The sequence below is a fragment of the Monodelphis domestica genome, chromosome 6 (assembly GCF_027887165.1).
Source record: "Monodelphis domestica isolate mMonDom1 chromosome 6, mMonDom1.pri, whole genome shotgun sequence".
NCBI lineage: Eukaryota > Metazoa > Chordata > Mammalia > Didelphimorphia > Didelphidae > Monodelphis > Monodelphis domestica.
In genome coordinates this window covers 301,764,524-301,783,984 of record NC_077232.1, presented here as the reverse complement: position 1 = coordinate 301,783,984, position 19,461 = coordinate 301,764,524, and the positions used below count along the sequence as shown (strand labels likewise).

Here is a 19,461-nt window from a genome sequence, read left to right as displayed (position 1 = left end):
AAAACTATTCAGTTTTTTTAGAGAAAGACACAACCTTAAAGGATCTTTTTGAACAAGATACTTCTCATCCATACATCAAAATCATTTTAAATTTCCCTGAAATATTCATGAGCTAATCACATTGTTGGACAACTCTTTAATCACAAACATCAGGGAAGACATAAAACTCTTACAAATTAGTTTCCCATGGTGATATAATTATTTTCCTAATGTTGAATTCAGGATTGCCTTCTGTGGAAAACCTTTATTGATCCTCCCAATTGCCCAAGTCTTGCACCCAAAATTATTTTGTAAAGCATATATTTTGGATATAAGTATATGCATATCTCCCCATGCTTGATTATAAGATCCTCAAGGACAGGCACTATTTCACTCTCTTCTGTTTCCCCAGGTCCTAGCACAGTGCCCTACACAAAGAAAGGTTTAATAAATGTTTGTTGATTGATTAGCTTTAACTATGTAAGGAAGGTTATATGTATGTGTCAATTTTTAAAGCAGTTACATTTTCTCAGAATTATATATTTCTTTTTAAAAAAAACAACAACATGATTCATGTAACTGTGGAAAAAATCTTATAAATTAAACAAATAAATAAACTTTAAAAAATGAATATAAAACCAGTTAAGAAAAACTCGACTACATTATATGGGTTTCTAATGTTTTAAGGAGATTTATTAATTAAGTTTAGGTCAGGAGGAAACCAAAGCACTTGAAGTTCATGCTACTCTATTTTTAAATGATAATAACAGAATAAAGAGCAAAACTCAACATCACTGAGTATATGGTGCTAAATACACCTTCCCTGATATATGTCCCTGCAAATGTTTGGTTGATGAAAGACAGAATGATTTGGTTCTTGATTAATTCTACCTCTGAATGATAATATGGTTTAGCTGACACATAGATTGCCCTCCATTTATATAATAATGGTTCCTGGATTATAATAATGAAGGGCAATCTATTTGTCAGTTATACTATGTCATCATGCAAAGGCAGAGTTAATAAGGGACCAAATCATTCTGTTCAGCCAAGCTAATGAAATCAACTTTTCTCTCCTAGACTGTACCTTTCATTCTAAAATGAAGCCTCCTTTTGTAAACAATGATTAAACCATCTTTGATAAACTGGAGTTTGGCTCTATTTTAACAAATAGGAAACTGAGGAATAAAGTGGCATACTTGAAAGGAATTGCTGGATCTGGTTTAAAGATTAAAAAAAGTTTGTAAAAAGGTGCCTGTAGGGAAACTCATGGAGATCTTAATATGTAGAAACTTGAATGTGTGACTATAACCCAAAGAAAGTGTGAAGATGCCATGCCAGAGATTATAGTATATCTAAGTACTGTTTCAACCTCACCCCTACCTGAACTTATTCTGTTCATATCTATATTTTTATTTCAATACCTTTTCTATACTCTCCTAATAGGGTTAGGATATTTCATTTAAGGCTTAATGAGACTTTAGAAGATAAGGTCAGGATAAAATGGACTGGGTTCGATATGGTTAAATGACTGTCTGTTAGAGATATCATAGGACCGAGGTCCTTAATCTCAGAAACAAGGGGTCTGTACATAGATTTCTAGACATCTGTGAACTTGAATAGGAAAAAAATGCATTTTCATTTTAACTAATCTTTCATCGCCTTTGTAATTCTACATATTTTATTTTATTCATCTAAAAACATTTTAAAAAAGGCAGTGACATGGCCATTACTAGATTGCCAAAGATATTCATGACACCAAAAAGGTCAAGAGCCCCTGTTGTAGAGGGACTTGTTTCCAGGACTTTTTAGGATAGATTAAACCATACCTCTTTTCTGATTCTGATTTTGAATTTCAAAAACTTAGACTTTTAGATTAAAAAAAAAGTGGGTACTTTCCCCCCCTTCTGGTTATGTAGATAGACTCATTCAAGGTTGTTGTTTAATAATGGTTTTTAAAAGTTTATTAATGGATCTTTAAATGATCATGATAATTTTAATAGTAACATCTAACATTTACATAATACTTTAAGGTATGAAAAGAACTTCAAGCTTTATCTCTTATTTAACAATCTTTAAGGTAGCTGCTATTTCCCAATTTTTACAGGAACTGAGCCTAGAGATGGTTGTTACTTGCTTAAAGTCACACATCTAGTAAGTGCCAGAAACTAGACTTAAACTCAGCCCCTCCCCACCCCAAGTCCTGTATTCTATTCCTCTATCCTACAAGATGGGAAATAGCATGGAGTACTGGGAAGAATGCTGGTTTGGGAGCCAAGAAACCTTAATTTAAATCCTGCCTTTGCCAACACTAACTAACTGTGTAATTCTAAGTCTTTGGTTTCTTCATCTGTTAAATTGGTGGGGCTGGAGAGTGATGTTGAATGGTCTGATATCTGTACTCTTTGCTACCTTTAAATTCTGTGATCTGCAAAGTGAAAAGAGACCATAGTTTTCCAACTCACTGAAAACCGTTAGAAATGTGTGCCTGTGATGTCCCCTGGAAGCATTAGAACATTTTTACTTGACCCACTTTCCCTTGTTGCCTCTCATTCTATACAGGAGAAGCCTTACCAGTGCACTCAGTGCAACAAAGCCTTCAGTCAGAAGCGAGGTCTGGATGAGCACATGAGGACACACACCGGAGAAAAGCCATTCCAGTGTGATGTGAGTCTGCACTGGCCCTACTGACTGTCTGTGAAATGATTGGACAAAGTTGTTTCCTGGTTAATGGCCATGGAGCTCGTTTTGTTTCTGAAGTATTATTTAGCTCTTCTTCTGAGACACACATCTCAAAAAGCCGTCCATAAGTATTCTTGTAGCTGCCACAGACTTTGGACAGGTTAAGAGGTGGTAAGAATTTTACTGGTCAAGAAGGCTGTTTACCCCCTTACTTTGGGAAGAAAGACAAGGAAGTAATTAATCTCCCCCCATGGGAACTATTGACATTTGAGAGGACCTCTTCACCTCATAAATTTCTGATTCACTGTGTAGAAAAGGCATTTCTCTGGATAGGTTGAATGATCAGGCTGTTTAATCTTCCAGATCACAAGTCCATAGAGACCTGGATTGATCTTAGTGCCTCCAAAGGATCACTTTATTTGCAGAAAAAAAAATCAGCCCAACCTCATGTAGCCTCTGAATGAATATATTCCTAACTTCACTGAGGAAATAAATGTGAACTTTTTTAAAAATGATTGTGAAAAAGTATTTTTAGTTCATTTTCCAGGGGGGTTGAAAGTTTGAAAAGAAAAGTCAGGAGGAAAGGAACAAGGCAAAAGTGGAGTGAATATGCATGTGTATGTGCATGCCTACATATGGGTCTAGGTATCTTTTTAGATACTACTTTACCCTGTGACCCAGACATAAACTTATTTAACTTCCATGGGCCTCAGTTTCTTCACTTTTTCTTGATATGATCAGGGTACGACAGAAACACCTTTGCCCTCCATGTGCCATCCCTCGCTCTTTTTCATGTAATTAGCCCATCTCCTCTCTCAATATACAATTTCTTATAGCATCCCTCCTTTACTTCTGTTCTTTGAAGTTCATTTTTCATAACATGTCAAGATCTACCATGCAGACAACTGTCAGGCATCTCTTCATTGCCTTCTGTGTAATGCTTATTTTTAAGTCTTTGGATATTTTCATTCCATGTCTCATTGCCCTGAAACTATATATTTACTTTTATAGCTCTTCCTAAATGCAAATCCATACTCAAATGCACTTATAAAATAGCTAGCATGTGAATAGTTCGCAAAATGCTTTTATATTTTTGCATTTCATCCTCTCAACAATCCTGGAAGTTAGGTGCTATTATTATTCTGTCCATTTTCCAAATGAGGAAATCGAGACCCAGAAATAGTAAAGGATGTGCTCACAGTTATATAACTGCTAAGTGTATGAGGTAAGATTTAAATTCAGGTCCTACTGACTCCAAATCTAGTGTTCCAAATAAGGAAAGAGATTTGCCAGTGAAGCACTGGGATTTGGTTGTCTTATGACTTCTTTTTAAAGCCACTAAAAAGACTTTCTGGCAGTACAGATTCACAATGATCACCTTAAGCATACCATCAGGACATCTAATCCTTCCTCTTGCCTGGCCACCTGTGGGGATCACAGTGTATTGTTTCTAACTCTTCTCCTCTTCCGGGCTTCAAGAACTGTCTTAATTCAGAATTGTTGTCATTGATTTCTGCGGCAATCTATACCTCCCCTGATTGTAGCCAACTTGTCATCCCTCTATTCTGTCCCCAGTGACTATGGTAGATGCCAGCAGCTGTCCATATAGCCTAGGACTTTGCACATCTTAAACATATTGAAAAAGAACTTTTCATTTTCTTTATTTTAAAAGAGGTTTTGTTTAAGAAAGTGGTGTCGGGAAGTGAAATGAAAAATACAATTATTTCTTCCCTAGGAATTTGGATAGGAATGATGATGGTAATAATAAAAACAATTATTATCAATAACTAATTTATATATGACGTTAATGTCTGCAAACCACTTTTCCCATATTCTGACTCCTCGTAACAGTCTACTCTTACATGAAATGCAAGCAAATGACAGTTTATCTTAATTCAGTCTCTATTTTTTTATTGCTTGTTATTCATTTGAGAATGGGAGGGAAGAGACTAGGAAAAGGCACTGGAGAGCCAGGGAAATGAGGAAACAATTTCTGTTCTGGCCCCTTGGTACTATTAATACATAATCTGTACTTCTTCTGTCTGTGGGGACTACCTTCCCAGGGAAAGTCATCTCTGCAGGTGCTTTCATTATTTCCCCTGAAGGACTTCTTGAGAAGTGTATTAAACTCTCCCGCTACCTTATGATATTGATTCATACACCACCCACTCTGAGACCCTTCCCCTTTTCCTCCTCTCTCTGCTACACTCTTCTCTGTGACATTTCACCCCAGGCTTTACATGTTTTGGACTTCTCTGATTATAATACTAATTAACAATAATGATAATAATAGCTAGCATTCATATAGCAATTTTTCCAAAGTGCTTTACAAACATTATCAACATTATCTCAATTTATCTTCACAACAATCCTGGGAGTAAGGTTCTATTATAATTTCCCTTTACAGATGAGAAAACTGAGGCCAATCAGAGTTTAAATGACTTGTCTGGGATGACACAGTGTCTAAGAAATGTCTAAGAGATGATTTAAATTCATCTTATTTATTCTCTACCCACTGCAAAACCTAGTTGCTTATAAGGTACTTAAGAGTGTGTACTTGTGCATTATCCTTGTTTGGAAGGGTGGCTTATCCTTCCTACTATAAAATGAGTTCTAGGAGGGCAGGAATTGTCCCTTTTTAAAATTTATCATCCTCAGAGCCAACCCTGATGCTGACCATAAACTTAAGCATTGAAGATGTTTTCGAATTAAAAAAATAAATTAAAGTATATATAAAGAGATGACAATTTATGGTACCATATTCATAGAGGCTAAGTCTATATTCTGAAGACTGTTATTATGAGAAATAATGTCCAAAAGCCCAATAGCGACAGAAATTAGAGCCTGTGGCCCCTCCTTTCTTTAGGTGAGAAATGGTGTGAACCAGAATCACAGAGACCTTTTTTGATATTCAGGTCCTGAACTTATTAGCTATGCAATCTTCTGCAAGTCACAGGACCTCTTGTCTGTTTCCTCATCTGTACAGTGAGGATAACAATAACATCTAATTCCCAGTGCTTTTGTGAGGATCAAATGCAATAATGTTTATAAAGCATTTATTTAGCACAGTACCTGGCACATAGTAGGTATTATATAGATGCTAGCTAACATCATCTCATAGTAATTATTATCATCATTTAAATTGACCCTTAAAGTTTACAGAGTATTTTAAAATGAACTTCACAGCAGCCCTGGAAGTAGCAACTACAGATATTTTTATTCCCTTTTTAAAGATGAGCACAATAAAGTCTAGAGATATCACCATCATAATGATAGCTCACATTTATATAACACTTTAGATTTAAAATCCTTTATATACTTTATCTTATTTGATAATCCTGAGAGCTAGATTGAGTTAACTGTGGGAACTGAAGCTAAGAGAGTTTAGATAACTTGCCTAGGGAAACTGAGTTAATCTGTTATCAGAGATTTGGATGGTCTTTTTGCCTCCAAGTCTACCACTCTTTTCCCTACACCCAGAAATATCCAGAATATTCTTACCAAGACATTTAAACCTAATTCATGAGGATAGTTTTGTAACTGAACATCTGTCTGTGATCATTCAGGCTCTCCTTCCCATCCTTATCCCCTGTCTCAAACTGGGAGGAGGGGAGCTTAGAGCTTCAATTTCCTTGCCTTATGTGAGTAATTGCTGTTGCTCCTTCATTTCCTTCTAATAACCTATTGATATAAATGGTTACAATTTACTAATCTGGCTATTAATAACAAATTGACCAGCATAATTTATTACCATGTGCCAAAAAGATTATTTGGGATCAAAATGATGTTGTCAGAGTAAAGTATTTTTACAGGTTTTATAGAGGGAAAAATCACCTTTTCTGCATCTGTGCTTTTGGGGTGGGGAGAATTCTTTTTTTTTTTTGTAATCCCAAAGAGACATGCTTTGCGGGAGGGTCTTGGTTGATTTTGTCACTATGTAGTTTAATAAAGTTGAAAGTATGTGAAAAATAAGGCTTCTTTTCTCCATGGGCCATTCACCCTTGTAAAATTAGGAGATTGGATTTTATGATTTCTAAATTCCCTCTCATTTAAAATTTATGATTCCATGATTTACTGAAGAATTCATGTAATCCTAGGTAACAGTGAAAGTGGAAAGCAGGTTGCTTTTCCATGCCCACCAACCAAATCTTCAGCTTCTGATTCTGTGCCCTATGGAATCCCTAGCCCATTATGGAAAAATTCCATTTCACACTTGTTTTTTTTTTCCTAATCTCTTCCCTCTACCACTATCTTTTTTATGGAGAAGTACCACTTTCCCTCATTTTCACATGCTTCTATCTCCCATAAGGGTTTCACTTTCTCAATGTCCTACTACCCCCACCTCCCTGCTCTGAAATATAATCCCCACGTCAGCAATTTATACCAGGACCATTCTCATTACTTTAGTTCCTACCTCAGGCTTTAGTAGTGTTATCTTATGCAGGTCACTTAAAATCTTTTTCAGTTTCCACATCTATAAATGGCATTGTTGTGAATCTCAACTAAGATCAAATGAGGGAATGTCTATAAACAGCTTTGTAAAATTCAAAGCATTGTAAAACTGTCTATAATCATTATTATGAACATCCAGTTCAAGACATGGTTCTGCTTGATGTATTACATCAAAACTGATGATTTGATCCTTCAGCCACAGTTTGCTTATCTAGTCCTGTTTGCACTCTTTTGTCTCATCTACACTTGCTCTTCCTCTTGTCTAGTGAATAACTACCTCCTCACACTTAATCTAGTTAGCTTGGTAGTACAGTGCTGAACACAGGAATCTGGAAAGTTTGAGTTCAAGTTCTTCCTCAGACACAATGGGACCCCAAATCTCTCTCTCTCTTGGTCTCAGTTTTCTCATCTGTAAAATGGAGAAATATACCAACTTCACAAATAATTTCAATAATAAGTAACAGAGGGGAACAACTTCCTAGTATTATATAAATCCTGATTTTATTGTTATTATTATTAGGAAGATAAATCACATTCCAAGCTCTTCTCTCTTTCAAGATTTCTTTCTTATGCTTCAGTTGCTTATCTCTAATTTCCTTGTCTCCATTTTCCTGTGGACATCCCATATTTTCTCAATTCAGCAATTGCTCATATATTAAGAAACCCATTTCAGTTCTAAATTTCTACAAGTCCATGATGAAACTCTGAACTTATTGTCATGCCCTTGAACTTGGCTTTCTCTCTTAACCTGGTATCATAATTCTCCTCACTGTTCAAAACTCCTTTTCTCCATAGATCCAACATTTAAGCTCAATTATTCTTTCATAATTTCTCTTTGACTGGGCCCCACAATTCCTCCCTCCCTAACTTCAGCCTATTAATCATCAAGCATCTATTAAAAGATTACAATTTTCCAAACCTTATGCTAACTGCTGGAAATACAAAGAAAAAGGCACAAACAGTTCCTACTCTCAAGTGTCTTCTATTCCAAATGAGTATATAATATGTGTGTAAGTAGACAAAAATAAGATACTTACAAAGCAGATGAAAGGTAGCCTTAGAGGGGAAAGCAGGAGCAACTTAGTTTAGATCCTTATCACTCTTAGACAATTAATTGTAATTGTATAACTGGTGTCTTTGTCCCTGGTCCTGACTTTTTCAGTGTGTCCTTTAAGGACATCCCACAAACACCATTTCTCTCTTAACATTATGCAATTATATAATACAATAAAATTCTACAAATATATATTGTAATTCAATAATTATACAACTTCTTTTAAAAGTGAGTTTGGAGAAGTTAATGAAATTTAGTAATAAAAATTGTTCTCAGCATTAAAATGGAAAGAAAAGTGGTGTAATAAAAAAAAAAGGATTGAGTTTGAGGAGCTTATTGTTCATAGGCCTCATTTGGTAATTAATCATTTCCTGCCTTTTGACAGATCTTGGATGCTTCAGAGAGCAATGTGGTATATTGGAGGAGTAAAAGCAAAAGCATAAAAATGAAGGCATCACACATCACATAGAATTCTAGTTATACTATTTCCTAGTTTTTAAAACATTAGAAATAATTTGTCTCTTGATTTTCCCTCTATGAAATGAGGAGATTAACTGGAAAATCTATGAAGTAGCATGATATGAGAAGTCGAGTGTTAGATATGGATTAATGGAGGCCTCAGTCCAAATCCTACTTCTGATCCTTCCCTATTATGTGGCTATTTGGTTTCCTCATCACTTCAAACTCAGCTCAGTCTCTAATTCCCCAGGTAATTTTTCCACATTCATCTCAACCCTCCTCACATTTTTTCCAGTTGGTGATTTCTTCCCAGCAGCTCCATTTGATGAATTCAGAACAGTGACCATACTCACTTCTAGCACTGCTCAGTTCCAATTGATTCCAGTTGACCTTGCCCCTGTTTGGGAACATTCTCCCCTTCTGGCCCATACTTTTCCTACTTTAAGATCCCATTAATATGTAATCTTTCCCCATTGGAATATTAACTCATCCAGGGCAAAGGCAAGTTCTATTTTTATTAGCACTCATACAATGCCTGGCACAAAATGGATGATATTCTATCAGCCAGTTATCCATTCTATCTGTCCATCTGTCTTTTCCTTTGTTTGTTTCCTTATTATACCTGTGCTATCTACCTCACCAGATTATAGCCATGAATTTTAGTTTATACATGCTTTGTATGTGCTTTTATACACACACACACACACACACACACACACACATATACATGCATTAATCATATCCTCCACTAGAATAAATTCCTGGAGAATTGAACTTTTTTTTTTCATTGTATCATCAGGCCTTACCACAATCTCTCCAATATTTAATAAATTTTTGTCGACATTGAAGTATTCTCACCATTCTTTGGAAGAGGAGTAAAATTACTGCCTAGAAAAGTTTAAAGTAACTTGCCCAAGGTGGCAAAGCCAGTAGGGATTTGAGACCTGCAATTCAAATCCAAATCACCTGGATCCGTGCTAAGAACTTGTTTTTACACACCATTAAAACTCTTAATTCTCTCCTACAATATGTTTTGAACCTTTATCTATCTCTGTCTGTCTGAAATATGAGAGTGAAGTCCTTTCTTTTGAATAAGGCTTGTTAGTTATTCATCATCATTGCTTGTTAAGAAATTTAACTCCACAATAGGCAATAGACATTTTCTCAGCATCTTCTTTATAGAACATTGATCATTTTATGAAGTTAAATGTAACCTGGAAAATTGTTCAGTCTTTCTAAAACATGGGATTAAATCCCCCCTATTTAGTTTGCGAATCTGTGCTTTGCACATACAAAAAGTTTCCTAATCAAAACTCTCAGGTATATGATTAGTTTGACACCTAATTTAGGCATTGTACAATTATTTGTTTTTGTTAGCATTTTTCTAGATGAATACTATATGACTAATTAATAAGTCTTATTCAACTCATCATTAATATAAAATTCAATCATGTATTATCAACAGGCTATGAGTCCCACCATCTCATTTATCATCTTCAACTCTAGAGTAGAAATTGCCAGGTAGCATGGCTTGCTGTCAAACATCAACAAATAGGGAGTAAGTCTTGTGGCATCATTCTGAAAAACATTATACATGTGCAGCAAATATGATACATGCTGACTAATTTCTGCTTAGATATTAAAACAATGACCAGTAAAAGTCAGGTTGGAAGCCTCTTTGAAGATTGTGAGGTATTGTTCTAGATTTCATAATTTTCTCTAAAGTCAACATCTCTTTGAGGAATTTCCTATTGAAATTTCTATTTGAACAGAGGAAATTTGTCTAGAAAGCCACATTTTATTCATGAGTATTTTCTACATGCTGTATTATATTAGCGATGGTAATGGTAGCATTTCTGAATTTTTTACAGAGAAGAGATTCTGGTAATACACAATTGGTCCAACGTTTTTAAAAACACAATTTCCTTCAAGAGTACAAATGTTTATGTACACAAACCTCATTCATTTTTCTGTTGCTCATATTTTCTAAATATGTCACAAAAATTTGCAACACTTTTCTTTGGTCATATAAAGTACATGCTATACATTTATCATATTATATCAGGCATCTTGAGCTACTAAAATTATTTTTTGATCCACATGTCTAATGTCATCATGAAATACCTTCATAGTCACAGCACGAAACTTATAAGACAATACTAGCCATTTCCCGATATTATGTGTAATATCAGTTACAAGCTGGCATAACACATTGCTAAGCTTAAACATCCACCATTATCTTAACAATAATATTTCCTCCAGAGAGTGAAACTGGAATTCTGAAAGGTAAATTCCTGGCATTAGTAATTGAAGTATTTCATGCAGTCTATGCTCATATTTTGTTCTTATTGCCAGTCATTCAAAGGTAACTGAGATTAGGGCTTACTCAATGTAATAATATTCACATAAACTGAATGTATAGCTTTATGTTTCATTCTTAAGATTTTAGCTTTCTTTTTATAATAAATTATCTACATGGGAATCACAAATAATTCCAATAACAAAACACCTGCTTCTGCTGTGGACCCCTTAATTCTCTCAGATGACATTCTTTAATATACCCTGTCACTGGAAAGTCAGACTTCCCAGAAAAGCATCAACAGAGCAATAATCAAACTATCCCAGATTCCTAACGTTAACTTTGTTTTGCAGAAATGTACTCTCCCTACTCATTACTGTAGCTTTTGAAGTTCCATCAATATGCTTCCATTTATACAAAATCAGCCCCTCACAAATAAGTATACTTCACATCTTAAAACATAAACATTTCATTAGTAATGAAGTGAAAGTAACAATAATTTAAAATACAAGTACTGACATGAGTTAAGTATAAAAGCAATCAATATCTCATAGTCCACCCATAAATTTGAGATACTTTTTCCCTTCAATGTTCTTAGTATCTCTTAGGAAGAATGCACACACATTCACATGAGATTCAGGACAATTCACTATTCTGGATCATAGGGTTTTATGTCATGAGTACATTTGGAAACATCTGAACCTTAAAACTCTTTCTCTGCTAACTGTTCTCCTTCTGAGCTTCACTGCTTTCCTATGGGCCAAGTCCCTTTGAATTCTTCTTTGAAATTAAGGAATCATTGATAATTATTTTAACTTACAATCACCAACAAAAGTGTACTCATTTTATTTATCTATTTTTATTTTATCAAGAGATACAGATTAATCTATTTTGATCAAAGGTAAAAGAAAGAACAAAGAAGAACCATAAGGAGATAAAAGGAGCAAAGAGATTAATGATTTAATGGAAAGTTAAAGACTCAGACATTCTAAAAATGGAAAAGTTGAACTGATGTAACATGAACTAAATCCTCTTTACTCTTAAAGATTCAATACTATCTTGAGAGGAACAAAAGAGCAGGTTTCAAAAACTGGGAGAAAGGAGATGGTAATAAGGGGAGAAAGAAGCATCTAAGAAATGACCACCTCTTTGGGGCTCAAATTCTTTATTTATGAAATAAAAGGATTGGGCTTTATGATGTCTAAGACCATTTTAACCTCCACAACTATTGGCCTTTCTACATGCAACATTGCATTTATATGGTATCAGGGTTGAAGTTTACACATCTTTGGGATTTTAAAAATGTCATTGATTTTAATGTCATTTAGGTTTGCGACTTGTCCTTCAGCCTAAAGAAAATGTTGATCCGCCACAAGCTGACCCACAACCCCAATCGTCCTATGGCCGAATGCCCCTTCTGCCACAAGAAGTTCACCCGGAATGACTATCTCAAAGTGCATATGGAGAATGTCCACGGAGAGGCGGATAGCTGATCAGGTGATGAGGGCTCAAGGTGAGGATATAGCCCTACTTTCAGATAACGATTAGCTATTTGTAGGGGCTATACTTTGTTCAGAAAAAAAAATTGTGTTGGAAAGCATCTGTTGTGTGAAAATGAAATGTATCCACAATTTAAGCAATAAAGAGACATACAATGGGGTGAAGAGGTTGCCAAATTTACAAATAAAGTCAACAGAAAAATATTCGACTGGATGTGGGCCAGTGAAAAGAACATTAGTTCTGGAATTACACTTCTGGGGTTCAAAACCCACTTCTAATGTTTACTGACCCTATGACCTTGAAGAAGCTTCCTTGAAACTCAAATTCCCCATCTATAAAATGGGCAAGGTTAAGACCAAATAATCTCTGAATTCTTTTCCAGATCTGGAGCTGTGATCTAGATTCAAAGTAAGTGCAAAAGATAAGCAATCAGCATCCTGTACACTCTATTTGTAGCAGAAGATGTGTAGAGAAAGTGAAGAATATGCCATAGCCCATTTGAATGAACCTGCTATGTTGAATTTATGAAAGACTGAGAGGTGTGCTGGAGTTGTAGCCAGGTTCAATGGAAGAGATATCAACATTGAAGAAGGCACAGATATCTTGGAGATTTAAAAGATAAAAAAAATAAGGGTTCTTGGGTCAGTAGACCAAGCTTTCCTCATCCAACGGGTGAATTGGGCACATATTATTATATGTATTTTAGATAAAGAGAGATATAACTCTCTCTATATACAAATTTATTACATGTGTGTCCAAATGTTTTGCTCATATCAGAGCCTGAAAAAAAATCTTTATTTTTCAAGGTTAAAATTAAAAGTAAAGACTTAGGATATTAGCAACTTTAGAAGTCGATAGGAGTTGTCTGGAAAAGGGGCCACGTTGTTCTTTTCTTTGCATTTTGAGTAAATGACCCTGCCCTTATGAAACATTTCTCCATCTGCCAAGAGAACTCAAACATTCTACAGTACTCTCTTTTCTTTCCTTCTTTCCCTTTCCTTTCCTTTCCCTTTTATATTAAGTCATTCACAAATAAAGATAGCTAGGTAATGCAGTGGATAGAGCCTGGAGTCAGAAAGAGTTGAGTTCAAATTCAACCTCAGAAATTTACCTAGCTCTATGATTGTGAGCAAATCATTTAACCTCTGCCTGCCTCCATTTCCTCATTTATAAAATGGAGATAATAATAGCACCTACCTCCTAAGAGTGTTGTGAGGATCAACTGAGAAATATTTGAAAAATACTTAGCACAGTGTCTGGCACATAGTAGTCACTATATAAATTATTATTTCCTTTCTTCCTTCAAGATTAGATTTAGGATATGCTTCCAGATTTCTTCCTCTGCCTCTTTTTTTAAGGGATAAAGTATTTGTAAAGTGTTTTGCAAAACTTTTGAATATTACATAAATTCTAGTGACTATTATTATTATTCCTATTACTATATAGAGAAAGGAGGCCTTGAAGCCAATGTAGTCCCAACTCCTTCTTTTACAAAGGAGGAAGATGGTGCCCAGAGAGGTGAAATAACTTTCCTAACAGCACACAAGTAGTAGGAGATTTGAACTTAGGTCCTCTGAATAAATCCAATTTTCTTTTACCACCTCATGCCATTATTCCATTCTGTTCTGGATTATGATTATTTATTAACATATGTCTAATCTTAGTTTAGTATATAAATGATCATTTTATAAGGGAATTTCTTGGGTATTCACATACCATTCTGCCAGGAATGTGTAAAGACAAATTCCTTTAAACTTATAACCAGAGTCCTAGGATATAGATGAATTTTTGTTTTTAACCATCCCTAAAACTAGGGAACTGATTTTTTAAAGTAGAACTCTTAAAATTATTATATAAACTAAACTTGACATTAATACTTACTGAGTTAAGAAACTTGTCCACTCTGTTCCTTCCACTGGACTGAAATTTACAGTGAACAGACATTAGGTAGAGGGGAAGATGAATATATACTAAAGCATAGAGACAGATGTCAAAATGGTAGCAGAGCATTCAAAATGAGGGAAGATTGAGAATGAAATCTCTCTTCACATACTTGCCCTTTCAGGGGTGTAGCTCTTCCTGAAAAGAAGTCAATCAAAGAAAACTGTTGTGTTCTAATTTGTCCCATTCCCCCCAAAAATCACTTGCCTGCCCCTCATGTTTTTCTATAGATATACTGCACTCAGATCCAACTTTTTCCAAGGAAAAATATAAAGAAAATCTGGAAACTGGTCTAAAACATAACAGAAAAGCCTACATTTGAAATTTACAAAAGATGCTCTTTCACAAAATGAATTCAAGAACTGTAACCTAGAGAAATGAAATGAGTGTCAATGTGGCCTTACATTTCTGAAATTCTTGACTATACACTGGCTGTTTTATAAAAATAGCTTGATCATATTTCCCTCCATGTCACTTAGTGCAATTGCATATTTGAAATGCAAAATGTTTTCAATTAAATTTGACATGATATGTAATATCATCTGAAGGCAAAAAATGAGCAGCTGTAAAATCATCTAGTGTATCTATTAGAGCAGCCAACCTCTGCACATTTCTTGGAACATCCTTCCCCACCCTGAGCTGCTTAATTTCCTGCATATGTGACTATGAAGCCTGAGAGAAGTCCAAATACCAGTTGTGAGTAATCTTGGTGCTCTGTGTATTATACCATGCTACTGGTGAGATTAACCTGGAAAAATTAGCCTGCATGGCCAAATGCAATGGGGATGCCTAACCAACTCATATGATGGGCCAGCATCATGCAATAAGTATCATTGAAGGAAGGTGGGATTTTCCCCTTCTTAATCCTATTTTTGATGTCTTTTCTTTTTCTGTCACATATATTGAATAACTCCTTCTCCAACTCCTATTTAGCAAGTCATAATTATTAGAAAGAGACAGGGTCAGAGAAAGTTGTGAAGAGGGAAGAAAATAAGCTTTTATATTATGCCTACTTACTATGTGCCAGTCATTATTCTAGGCACCTTTATAAATATTATCTCATTTTTATCAGTTAGGTGGCACAATGGATAGAATGTTGAGCCTGAAGTCAGGAATTCATTCATCTTCCTGAGTTCAAATCTGACCTCAGATACTTGTTAACTGTGTGACCAATGGAAAGTCACATAACCCTGCTTGCCTCAGTTTCTTCATCTCTAAAATGAGCTGGAGAAGAAATTGGCAGACTACTCCAATATCTTTGCCAAGAAAACCCCCAAAAGGAACTGACATGACTAAAACTACTAAACAATAACATATTCTTCAAGGTAGGTACCTTTATTATACTAATTTTTCAGTTGAGGAAACTGAGGGAAGAAGAGATAAGTAATTTGCTCAGGATCACACAGCTAGTAAATATCTTAAGCTAGATTTAAACTCGGGTTACTCTATCAAGTATATCACTAACTGCTGAGAAAGACAGACAGAGATAGATAAAGTAGTTTAACTAAACAAACCAACACATTGATAGTCAGAGACTCTGTTGGCAATATTTAAAAAAAAATGAACATAGTCCCCCACATCTTCAAAGGGAGGTATATTTTGTTTATTATAAGTATGCCCTTTAGTTCTATTCCTCCTGGTGCTTTCTCTTTGCATTTCTGTAAACAAAGTAGTTTCTGTTATTTTCCTAGTTCTACTTCTCTGACTTCTTTGTACCTATTATATTAGCAAACTAGGTGGCATCAGGAAGACAAGTTCAAATCTGGACTTAGATACTTAATAGCTATAAGTTTCTAGAGAAATCTCTTAAGGTGTTCCTTAGTTTCTTCATTTGTAAAGCAAGGATAATAATAGAACTTAACTCACATGATTGTTGTGAAGATCAAATGACAAAAATATGTAAAGCACATAGAAAATTTTAGAGTACTATAAATGCTATTTTTATGGATGTTACTATTATTCTGTTGTTTCTTACAGGACAATAACAAAATTTCATTGTTGTACCATAACTAGTCTAGTTATTCTTCAGTTGATCGATATTCATTTCATTAATTGTTATTTGCTCTTCTCTCTAAAAAAAGTACTGTTGTGAATATTTTTGTTCATATGGGATCTTATTTGTCTTTGACCTCCTATGGGCTCATGCCTAGCAGTACAATCTCTGAATCAAAGGTTCTGGTCATAAAATAATCCTTGCCAATTTGAAAGATATGAAATGATTCCTCATAGTTATTACTTGCATAGTTGAGGTTATGAATAGTTTGTATTTCTCTTCCTGTTTATTCATATCATTTAATACTCCATTGAGGAATTAACCTTAATCATTTTTATGATAATTCCCATCATATCTTGGGAAGGAAAAATTTTAGAACAGTCTAATAAATTGTCAGCAAACAAGTGACATAATAGATATGGTGTCAGGCCTAAAGTCAGGAAGAGTCTTCATGAGTTCAAATCTGGCTTCTGACACATAAGAGCTGTGTGATCTTAGGCAAGTCATTCAACAGTTTTTATCTCAATTTCTCATCTGTAAATAAAGCTGGAGGAGGAAATAGCATGCCATTCGAAGATCTTTGCCAAGCAAATTCCAAATGGGCTCATGAAGAGTCATATGCACTGACACAATTCAACAACAAAAATGAATTGTCTGTTGTCTACCATCTTTCTATTTCACTTAAACTGCAACCAAATCAATGCTAAAAACCACAGAATTCTAATTAAGCAAAGAATTCCCAGACACATTAGCATATGTATCCTTTTAAAAAGATATCACTAAATTTTAAGACATTTGTCCACATCAAAACGAGAATAAGTTTTACAAACTTTGGCTTGACTAGAGACCTAGAAAAGAAACTACAGAAAAAAAGAAACTACAGAAAAATTTAATTATGTACATGTGTTTATTTGCATCATATCTCTTTGTTCCTATGTTGAAATTTCCCAAAAGTTTAGAACCTGAATAAGATGTTTCCTTCTGTATTGTATTTATCCATGAACATCACTTGTAATCCTACAAAAACTGCAAAGATGCTCATGAAACACAGAAGACCCCCAAGTTAATTTTAGGGTAATCTGCTTATATTAGAGGTATGTAGGTGGCAGAGTGGCTAGAGTGTGGACCTAAAATTAGGAAGTTCCTGAGTTCCAATCTTGCCTCAGACACTTATTAGCTAAATGACTTTGGGGAAATCACTGATCCTTCTTTGCCCTGGTTTCCTTCTCTGTAAAATAAGCTGGAGAAGGAAATACAACTGAAAAAAATTAAACCCTAAGAATCTGAATACATCTAAATTATGTTATAATTTTCCATGCATATTCCTAAAATCCCTTTTAGATTTTAAGCTACTCAAGAGTGGCACTTATCTTACTTGTATTCCCTCTAGCAGATAGCATAATATTGCATACAATAGGAAAAGGATCAGGACTTGACCGGAGATTCCAGTGGTATTAGAAACTCCCAATTGAGAAAACTCCCTCTATCAATGAAGATTGGCACTCTGAAAGTTGCCTGGAGTACTGAATGGTTAAGTATTTTGCCCAGGGTCACATTGTTGGTAGATATCAGAGACTAGAAATCTAACTCTGATCTGCCTGATTTGTAGAACAGTTCTCTAATCACTATGTCATGCCATTTCTCATTCAAGTAACAGGGAACTAGAAAATATTTATAGAATATTGAATGAATCTTAAGTAATGCATGCAGGTGTTATTTTATAATTGTTGCTGGTTATAAACATCAAAATGAAGATTCATTGCCTCATCATAACTGCCTTATGTAGTCTTGTTCATTTTGTGTGTGTGTGTCAAAATCTGTACATTATTATTGTTCACATTCATATAAGCAGAATATCTGAGACCAAAGTATAAAATTCCATTGCTAGAGTCATTTTTATTTGAGAGGAAATTCATGCTTAGAATGTAAGCTATATAAGGGGAGGCAATGTCATGCTATTATTTTTGTTTCTTAAGTGTCTGGCTCATAGTAAACACCCAATAAATGCTTGCTGAATTGAAATAAATTATTCTAACTGATCCATCTATGGTGTGCTGATTAGATGTTTATATATGTGATATACATGTACATTTATACAAACATATGCATATACACATATACCTGTATATATACATGCATGGTTATTCATGTTCACATAACATACACATACATACACATATATGGAGAGACAGAGACTGATAGAGAGAGACAGAGAAGGGGATTCTGGATTTGTGATCTAGAGAACTCTCTGGTAGGGAAATTCCTTCTAAGTGTATATTTTACTATCTAAAGAGTTTCTAGTAGAGGTTATGTGACTGACTCATGATCATATCATACAACTGTAATATGTCTGAGACAGAATATAAACCTAGATCTTTCTGACTCCAAGGCAAATCTTCTAGCTCAAGCAGTAACAAGGACTTTTTGGACACAGGATAAGTGGCCCAAAAGGAAACACATTTGGCAGGGAGAAATGGACAGTTTCCCATAGTGGAAGAGGGATCAGGACAGAGAATATGGACCTCAGAAAACCAAAATGAGTTCCCTGCCAAAGAAGCTGCTGGAAGAAGAGGGAGGAGGGACATATCAGAGATGGGGAAAAGCTTCTCTTTATGCACTAAAAGCTTGGAGTGCCACCAAGTACACTCTAAATCTGCTTCTCCCTAAACATGGAAGCCTGTGCCTTAAAAAAGGCAGATAGGTAGCACAATGGACAGTGTCCAGTCTAGAGTCAGAAAGATATGAGTTTAAATCCAACCTGACACTTCTTAAACAGGGTTACAAAGATTTGGAAATGACTGAAAAGACTGAACAACAACATGCTTTAGATCTAACTCTGCTTCTAGCCACTAGAACACTCTACCTCTTATGAGCATATCTATTGGAAAAAAATCTAGTGTTAATTTGTGCCAAGCTAAATGTTAATTGGGAAATGTCAAGGACAACACAAGGGTTTCCTATCTTTAGTTTTGTGATGGAAGCCATCAAAGACCATGCTGTTTGACCCAGTCACACATGGAAACTGGGGACTGCAGAGCAGCCCCCAAGAAGGATGGAAACATCCACTGAAACCTCCCTTAAGAGTCTTTCCTTATTAACATC

General features: G+C 35.1%; 1 protein-coding gene across 2 annotated transcripts in view; it reads left to right on the top strand.

The window, feature by feature from the left end:
• Positions 1-18,402, top strand: part of PRDM5 (PR/SET domain 5) — a 281,441-nt gene extending 263,039 nt beyond the window's left edge. For both annotated transcript variants that reach the window (XM_056803499.1, XM_007495542.2), the window contains 3 exons: positions 2,542-2,646; positions 12,254-12,438; positions 12,808-18,402. In XM_056803499.1, the coding sequence (XP_056659477.1) occupies positions 2,542-2,646; positions 12,254-12,418 (270 nt within the window). In that variant the 3' untranslated portion in view covers positions 12,419-12,438; positions 12,808-18,402. The remainder of the gene's footprint in view (positions 1-2,541; positions 2,647-12,253; positions 12,439-12,807) is intronic.
• The last annotated feature ends 1,059 nt before the right edge of the window (positions 18,403-19,461 follow it).